This window comes from Actinia tenebrosa, unplaced genomic scaffold, assembly GCF_029948245.1.
Source record: "Actinia tenebrosa isolate PJP-AT-01 unplaced genomic scaffold, QUT_ActTen_1.0 PGA_scaffold10__47_contigs__length_13832649, whole genome shotgun sequence".
Taxonomy (NCBI): Eukaryota; Metazoa; Cnidaria; class Anthozoa; order Actiniaria; family Actiniidae; genus Actinia; species Actinia tenebrosa.
This window is the reverse complement of record NW_028292570.1, coordinates 1,226,932-1,236,568: the sequence shown is the minus strand read 5'-3', so window position 1 is coordinate 1,236,568 and position 9,637 is coordinate 1,226,932. Positions and strand designations below refer to the sequence as shown.

Below are 9,637 nucleotides of genomic sequence, written 5' to 3'. Positions count from 1 at the left end.
TACTTAAAATACAAACGTCATTTATTTTTTCGTGCGCGCTCTGAATTTGCGCTTTCATACGAAAAATAAAACAGCAATTTTCTTTAATTTGTCCGCTACGCCTCGTGGTTTTCCGGCTACGCATCTATTGTTTTCTTAGAGTCCTGTGAATTTAGATCAGAGTATCTATAACTATAAACCTTTTATATATTTTTTTGCTATATATACATTTTCATGCTGAAGTGTTTATATATTTCGAAGATGTTTTCATTGGAAACCACGGCTGTTGTCATTCAATCTATTCATGCTTTGTAGGTGGAGTTCCTTAATGTTATCCCAAATGCCTCCCTTTGAAAAACCATACAATAGATGGCTTAACTCTTGGCCGTGTTTTTGTACAACTAGAGTGACTGAAAACCCGCCAAAGACTCATCAAGGGGTTTGTTTTAAAAACTGTAGGTTTACTGACAGGAAGAGAGGACAATGGGCGCCTGTATGCTCGGTATGTGAGATGCGAATTCATATACAGTTAAAGCAATCCTACTTGTCGCGCCTTTGCCGTACTCAGCATATGTTCTCTTCATTCAATACTTATTGTTCTGAAAATACTAGTGGTATTAGATGCACAATATAAGGCAGAAACATGTTCAAAACCAACATTTTTCGAGCAATTACCAGTGAAGCTTTTTTTAATGATTTTGAGAACTTTCTGTGTTGCTACAGCTTTGTCTCACTTTAAATTACCAGAGGTAAAGTGCACGTGAAAGATGTGTGTGTTTTGGCAGGGATTGCTTGTGTGCCTATATAATCATCTGACCAAATTAATGCTTAGGAAAGAATACTTAAATCCCAGAGCGGCTAACCTAAATAGCCAGTAAAATCGATAACTATTCCGGCCCATATGAGTATATTTGCTAAGCATTTTAATGACAATTGATAAGTTAAATTATAAAAACTAGATTTGATTTTATGCTAGCGGAATATCGAAAAACAGTATTATAGGGTTTCAAGTTTATTGGCAACAAACACAAGGTCATAATTGCCAGACCTATTTGTACGTATGCCATAAACACGTGTCCCATATTTGTACAATCTCATTCTGTCATCACAAACTCTTGGGTGGTAATGGGGCAATGGCTAAACATTAACTTACGATAACTAATATCAAAGAGTGTAAATATTTTTGAGCCTAGTGTTGCTTGAAATCTAATTTGTTTTTAATCTCTGGATGTACTATGTTGTCTTTGATGACTGGTGCTTCCTGAAGAACCTTCAAGTTAGCATTCCAAGAGTATGAAACAGTCGACCGGAAACAATAAATAACTCCGCTATGTTTTGATTGATAAGTTTAGAAGCAATCTGGTTGATAACATCTTAATTTTTCAGGCAAAAATCCCGTATATTTAGGTGATGAAATATAGAATAATTCAAATCACATCCAGTGAGATCTTCTTCGTGTACGCTTCGAAGTTTGTAATCTCTGAACATATTGCTCCTTCTGTCTTTGAAAGAAGAAATCTCCAGCCCCGTGTTTTAAAAGAAGTGCAGCGCATTCAGTCTTTCCTTGTCTTATCGCCGTGTTTAAAGGCGGCCAACCATCACTATCACAAACATTAATATCTGCCCCACTTTCGATCATTTTAGATAAGACTTGAATGTCTCCTTCAGCGACTACTTTGTGTAGGAAAGGCATGTCTTGATCCTTGTTGCTCTCATCGCCAGAGTTCGCTTTTCTTTCTGTCTCTTCTTCGCCGTCTTCTTCTTTTATTGTGCCAATGGCTCCATGTAAGTCTTCACATTCACTGATATCATCCAAAGATTTATCTTTGGCGAAAAAGTGCTCTTGCAAGCTAATCTTTCTTCTTCGCTGCATGGTCAGACCGATTCCTGGTATTGTTGATAACTCTGGTACGCGCTCAGTAGTTAGTGATGGATTGTCAAAAGGTCTTAGCCAACAGAACCAAAACAAAAACACAGCCTGTGGCTTAAAAACCCTTTTTGAACCTTAATCCTTGTCAACAGGTTGACTTATAAAGCCCAAACAAGGTTGAACAGACCACAGCAGTACAGAGTCTACGGTAGTCGTAACCGCTCAGCTCGAAGGACCGGTAGTTAATTGTGGTGCTTACGTATCAGGGACGGCTTTGATGTATTGGTGTTAAATATTAATGATGCATGAAGTCCTAACCCACGAAACGTTCTAAACAGATTTCTTCGAGTCTCATACAAAACATATGACACAAATAATCTTTAAAGTGTGATCTTAGAGATAAAAAGATATCGTGGGATCGAAACTGCTATACCTTAAGACAGTTTTTTGGATGTTTCTAGTCGATCATGTGCTAAAATACTGTAATTTCCCTTGATGGATGTTGTAATTATTTCTTATTGTCCTCTTTTAAGGCCCACCAATAGCCTTCAAAACCTTGCCCGCCTACTTTCGTATCTGATCTTGCTTTTTGTTTATTTATGTTGCTATGGGAACAACGTCTGGCACAAAAAAAAAAAAAAGAAAAGAAAATGGGTACAATATCAGGCATACACACGTGTGGAAACTCTTTCACGACTAGCACGAGACGGAATCGTAATTAGGCTTATTTTAAGAACTAGGATTACCGATTGTTGTTTTTGAGATTAGCAAGAACTATTTCTATGGAGTAATTTCATTAAGCAATGATTTTAGGATCACAAACTTGAATGAACGTCTAACCTCATTCAAATGGAGTTATATTTTCAAACAAAACAAAGTATCTCATAAGAAAAACATCTTCCACAAGGCAGCACTTGGCCTAAAGCTCTAAAAAAAACATTTGAGTTGAATTATGTAAACTAATATGTTGGGGTAATTGTTGGAAATAAATTGGAAGTCGGATTCCAAGCCTTGTGTATTTAGTTACATGGTAAGCCGGAACTATGCTGTAAAGTTGTACGATTTTTCAGTCGTTTTAATTACAAGGTGGGTTTGATATGTTTTCATACACTCATTTATAACATACGGACTAATCTAGATTCCTATCAGATTCAGATACTTTCCAATAATTATATGTTTATTTTTGAGACTACAGACTTTCAATTCTTTGCACACAACGGATATTACAACATATAGCAATAAAAAAGTGAAATAAATATTTATAACGTTAAAGAAAGCTAGAATTAATAAAGAAAAAAGAAAGAAAGAGCATATGGATGTAACTGTTCTGGCCAAAAAAAGTGTAGACTTTTAATGGTATAGCTATAGTATGGCTAATGAGATAAATGTATGTTAATTAATACAAACATAAAGAGAAAGTAAATGAAAAGTAGACTAGATGAAGATACCCCCATTCCACCAACCCCACTGAAGCACAGTAACCGTATACGACTGGGCCATGCTAAGTACATGTGCAGTGGCGGATCCAGGGGGGTTGGAAGGGTTCCACGGAACCCCCCTTGAAGGTTTGATCTCTTAGGTAATAGAAATATGTCTTATATGAATTTTGCTTAAAAGTATCCACAAGGATAATGTTGAACACGAAATGATAAATATTTGCTGTTATAAAGTTTAATTTACCTTTAAGTACCGTTACTAGATAGTAAATTAGGTGATTAGAGCCAATTTTTTTGTCAGACATCGACTAGACAAAAGAGAATTATACACAGTTTAAGAAACGGAACCCCATTTTGAAAAATCCTGAATCCGCCACTGATGTACGTGTATTAACTATGACATCCACTGTGCCATACCCCCGAGACATCCGCAGAGTTGAGGCGGCGTATGGACCTGAAGGCAATTAAATTCAGTTCGAATTCTGCCCTTGGGTGTACGAATTATGCGAGAAAACGTTCTGGCCACCAGACCATCTACAGCTATTTAATCAATTTGATGTTAAAAGATCTAGTCTATCTGACACATTCTTTTCACGGCTATCATGATGATTTACCTGGAACCGTGGCCCAGTGGGGGAAAACGTTGGCTTCAATAACACCGAGTCAAGATTGGTTGAGCGAAGTTAGCCCTGAATGGGTGACCTGAAACTTATTCATCCCCTTATTAAAAAAAAAACTTTGCAGGGTTGTTTTTCTTTCCCGTAACTTTCAACCGTTTTAGTTTAGGTCGAGAAATACGTCGAAAATTAAAAACTGCCGAGCATTTGATTCCGTCAAAGGAAGTCGTTTGTTATTCGTAGTAACTCTTCTAATTAACTTGTAGTAACCAGGAGTATCCCTTTAATATTTGAACTCAGAATATAAAGCGAAGGCATTTAACCAGTGAAATAAAAAATACTAGTGAACGTGTAATAGTGTAATTTTTTTTAATTTTTTTATTATTTAATAGTCAAATAGACACAAAAGAAAACAATGTAATTAAGGTCTACTAAAGTGTATTAGTCTAACATCTATTTGGGGTTTAATTGTCTTCTACCACACCGGAACCGAGGAGTGTATCACACCTTATTTGTATTATTAGAGTGGTTTTCAAAAACCCGTGAAATACACTTTAGCGTATTACACTTTAATACACTTTACTGTCCGCATTTTCTTTTGATTTTCTTTTGTGTTTTTGGTGTATTACAATTTATTACACCTTAGTTATTACACTTTGTTTCACGGGTTTTGAAAACCACTCTATTATGTTCATGTTCAATACCTTGAATACTTTCTCATAACTTTGCCTTGGTGCATAGCCTTATCACACATATAGTCATTTATCTGCAGCTTATCGAAATCAAGAGATATTTTACAAAAACGGATTTCAACGATGTTCGTTTGTCGTTGCCAAGTCAACATACGCCGATCTAGCTGAAATTGACATTAATCGACATTTTCATCTAAGCCCGATAACTGGTGCAAAAGTGGTTTCCTTCAGCCTAGGGTAAATTTATCAATTCGCAAACTGAATAAAAAGTGGAAGCATGGTCACTCAATAACTACCTCGAGACACCTTAAATGGGATTTAGTCGAAGAACCACTAACTAAGTAAAGAAACCCTGAGAGTGACCCCGCACATTCAGTGCCTACACTTCGTACTAACCAGCTCTCAAGATTGTAAACTACATAAAAACCAATAAGAAATTCACAAATTAATGTAAAGCGCCCATTTGATTATATCAATATATAAAGAGCGCTATATAAATCATAAATCATCATCGTGATCATGATCATGACCTGAATTACCATGTACGAACTCAAGGTCCGGCAAAATCGTTCTACGTGATGCCGCGCAATATTGGGTTTCAAAAACGTGTGACAATAGGCTTAAAACGTTTACACCCTAGTAATATGTAAACAAAACCTTAACAATTTAATTAGAATCAAAATGTCATTGACTGGATGGATCAACATAGGATCAAGATTTAATTGATCCTATTTTTGCTACTCCTCAGAAACTTAGTTGTCTCTCGAATTCAAAGCACGAAAGCTTTTGACGTGTCGCTTTAGTTTTCTAATAGCATATAGTTTTTTTCAAAAAAAGTTGTCAGTTGTCGCATGTTACATACCTCGCCCGAAATGATTATGCAACCAACGAAAAGTCACAAAGTCAACAATATGAAAAATTCCCAAACTTTGCCTGCACGTTTTTCCGGTATATTTTCTGTTGTGCTAGCATTGATTCAAATATATGGTAAACAACATGCAAAAATAACCTCCCTCAACCTTTTTTGAAATAGCTGTATGCGGCGTGCGTGCACACACATGTGCACTTTAAGTGTGTCGACGGGCTACCTGTGGTAAATGGAAGGAGAGAGTGTATTAAGGAAAGAGTCATTTTTATAGTTTATTTTTACCACAGGAACTTCATTAGATGAGAAAAACTTCTATTTCATATTGTATAAGAATGATTTGTGCTGATGAAGATATGTCAAGGGGCTGCTGTGGTTATTGCCTCAAAATAGCGACGACTTGCAATATAATAAATAGTCATCAATAAACAACCAGGAAACGAAAACAAAAATTAAGAAAGAAAAAAAGACGCATTGGTTGTGGGGATGACTGGGGCTTTTAATGAATATATACATTTATAAAATAAATTAAATAGTACGCACGCTGTGATTGGTTGATAGCCATGTTTGCATGAGGGTATGTAAACACAGTTGTGACGTCACAACTTTCGTGTTTTCGCGGTACAAGTTCAAAAATTAAAAATTTACAGTTTCTTTCGAGGAAAAAAACGCCCCCAAAAATGTATTTTGAAGACGAAGTTCCAAATTTTGACTTGTGTCAGGGCCACAGGCATAACCCTATGGTCTCATGCAGGTCTTTCTGATCGTAATATCATGACAATCTCTCGTTGGTCACCGCAAAGAGAATTCCCTCAGGAGCTACAACACACGTCCTCCGTCAGGACAGCTGCGGTTGTTCAGCGACGTGCTTTCTCATGATTTAAATGCACCGCCCGATAAAGAATACAAGTATTTCAAGGAAACAGTCAGCAGCTTCAAACTTTTTTCAGCGATAGCTCTTCAGCTCCACAAAATATCTTCTCGAGGCAAGACGAAACAATCAACTTCGCTGCCATGTTTTCTCGCTGTCAAATTGAGCAAAACCACGTTTCTTTCAACCGAGAATTCTATTCACAGTGACACTCAGTTATCCACTTTTGATCACTTTCGTAAAGATAATCAATTCTGAAATCTTTTATTAAGATTTCTATTCAATCTTTGGACATTTCTTTGTATTTGTTTTAAAGTTTTAGAATGATAAATGTTTAAAATAGCTAGCGATTTTTTCTCGCTTCACATTTGCCTCCTTGGCGTTTATTACACAAAATTTGATTGGCTAACGATCGAAGTTCGTGATGTATGGAGAATTTGTATTTTGATATGAGAATCAAATTCAAATAAAGATTTATTTTCTTGCAAGTGGTAATGTTTTCCCTTAGTATTTATTTTATAAAAGCAATAGAAAACTTTTTTTCTCTGTGTTTACATAGCCTGATAGCAACACTCGGGGGGTTGGGAGAATTCTCGACAGTTATGCAAACCCTCGACTACGTCTCCGGTTTGTATAACTGTCTCGAATTCTCCCAACCTCCCCTCGTGTTGCTATCAGGCTATGTAAACACGGAAAAAGTTTTCTATTGCTTAAATACCGCCTTTTTTATAGTCCCATAAAGCTTCGCTTTGGGGGGAAGGGGAGGGAGAGGGTGGTAACCCGACTGTGTAAGAAAAAGTTTAAACGTCTTTGAATCATGTAGTCTTCCCTATTATTGCTTCTATCAGAAAAATACTGATTATCAGTTCAATCTGAGTTCATCTCTCACGTTCAGAATATCAAGTGGTTCAGTGTTACAGAAAATGTATTGACTTAAAAATAGTTTTAGTAATAATTCATTCTATCCAGTGGTAAAAGGGGTGACTAGTCAACCCCCCCCCCCCCCCCTCCCCAACACCCCTTTGCTCAAATGTCTCAGTATATCGTTAGTAACAGTCACCCTTTTCCTCAAATTCCTGGTAAAACTTTTGTAATGGTCACCCCTTTGAAAATTCCTGTATCCGCCACTGATTGGATATATATTTACTGTAGTGTATTGACACAGGATAGAAGTAGATTTAAACTCGTTCATTCTATAAACTCTGTAAAATTACACACCATGTTGGTAACTCGCTTGGTAACTTCCCGTTATGCATATTAATATACTACAGACTAATGACATCACATCCCTCCATAACCTAACAAAAAAAAACCGCAATGTCTAACTACTATGTAATGTTACTCTTCTTTTTATGTTTGTAGCTCTCAAGCTGTGTTTCATGCAGGTATCTTTTTGGATCTTTCCACTTGCCCATTTACTTGTGGATAGCATGGGGATGCACGATAATGCTTGATACTATTGGTCTTCAGAAACAGCAAAGCTATCTGTAAGACATTTGATAGTGTCCTTGTGTTTGTTAGGATGATTGCTTCTGGCCATTTGCTCCTATAGTCAACCATAGTCAAAATGTAGCGCTGGTCTGGAAATGGTCCAACTAGATCAACACCACATTTGTCCCAGCACTGCTCTGGAAGGGGTGTTGACCATAACGGGGTGCCTCTCTTTAACGCTTGCAGACAAACGCATGTTTCACACTAATTGTGGCAGAATTCTTCGGCATCCGCATCCATCCCTAGCCAGAATAGTATTGCTCGCAGCCTCTATTTGCTTCTGACAATTCCTTGGTTGGCCTAATGTGCAAACCAAGCCACAATATTGCGTGGGCATATGACAATTCTGACTTAATGTGTAGCAGCCTTGTCAGGTCTCTACTTTCACCATCGTTCAATCCATTTTCAATTGCTGACGCAGCCATCATAAGTTCTTCATCCTACTTGCCTTCTTTGCAAATTTCTTTAAGCGTAACTCAATCTCGTTTGCAACAAACTGACATGATCTTCTATAAACTTTGCCATCTCATCAATTGGTTCTGCTGGCCGCAGTGACCATCCACGCATCAGCAATGTTATTTGCTCCAGACTCATAAACCAATGTGAAGTCAATATCTTGGGCTCGCAATGCAATTCTTTTTAATCGTATCGATTTTGATGGCTTGTGGTCTATTGCAACTGTGGCGATCGTATACATTTTTTGCATCCACAGAGGACAGCAAGAGCCTCGCGCTCAATCTGGGCATACCTCTTTTCCACTTTTGTTAATCCACGGGATACATACCGAGAAACGATCGAAGTTGCGCCGCAATTTCTGGCATTGGGGCATCAGAGTAGTATTTATTTTTCCCGGATCTGGTCTGGTCCCATCAATTGAGATGATATGACGTAGAAATTTCAGGTCTGACGCAATTTGCTTTATTCAATTAGATGCCTGCTTCCTTCAATGCCTGTAACGATTGTCTCGGGATCTGCCAGTGTTCTTCTAGAGTTCTCCATCTTATATAACCACAGGAACTCCATAAGTAAGACGACTTCTTAATGAATAACGAACGATTTTCTGGAAATTTTGTTTACTGAACTGAAAAACAAGATGACATCCTTAGCAGAGGCAAGAGCGTATAGGCAAAGTACAGAGGTACCCGCAACGGTATATCATTAGAAACTAGAGTGAAACTGCAACTTTAATTCAGTCACTGAAAAAGCAACTTAACAACGTTACCCTAAAATATTCGGTAATCGTAACACCTTGCGAAGTGTTGTCATAGAAACAAATAAACACCTGAAATACAAAAGAACATGAAAAATTAAATCATGAAAGTGGATAGTAATTGAGCTATTCAGTTTGATGTGTTGTCTTGGTGATGATGAGTAAACAGGGTTTTACACAGCAGACAATTAAATATTGATATAATATTCAGGGTGAAAAAAAAAATTATTTATAGAGTTGCGAAAAGGACAAAAACATTATTCGTAACTCGATATACAAGAAATTAACAAGAGGCATTAATTATTTTAACAGACATTTTAATAACGTTAGAAATGATTGGTTTTGCCGAACTTCTTTCGAGTTATAATTTTTTTATTTTCTTTTTCTTTTTTTCTTTTTTTCACCGAGGGATAAAAATTGTGGGATAATTTCTAAATCTCTAATCACGAATATTATTTGTTTGAAATTACATGTAAGATTCATTTTTGTGCCATTTACAGCAGAAATGATTCACGTGCATATTATCACTTTTGTGTTCGACAGAATGCAAACAGAATCGATAGAATCTGCATAATTTATCTCAGGTTATAATTATATTCAGTTCAA

The 9,637-nt window shown here is 36.8% G+C and overlaps 1 protein-coding gene across 1 annotated transcript; it reads right to left on the bottom strand.

Annotated features, from left to right (window-relative positions):
* Positions 1 to 650: 650 nt before the first annotated feature.
* Positions 651 to 2,354, bottom strand: LOC116303672 (uncharacterized). Its single transcript, XM_031713254.2, has one exon. The coding sequence runs from the start codon at positions 1,850 to 1,852 to the stop codon at positions 1,412 to 1,414; it is 441 nt and encodes a 146-aa protein (XP_031569114.1). The 5' UTR covers positions 1,853 to 2,354; the 3' UTR covers positions 651 to 1,411.
* Between the last annotated feature and the right edge of the window lie 7,283 nt (positions 2,355 to 9,637).

Coding starts and splice junctions, on each gene's coding strand:
- LOC116303672 (XM_031713254.2), bottom strand. CDS start 1,852: ATGCAGCGAAGAAGAAAGATTAGCTTGCAAGAGCACTTTTTCGCCAAA.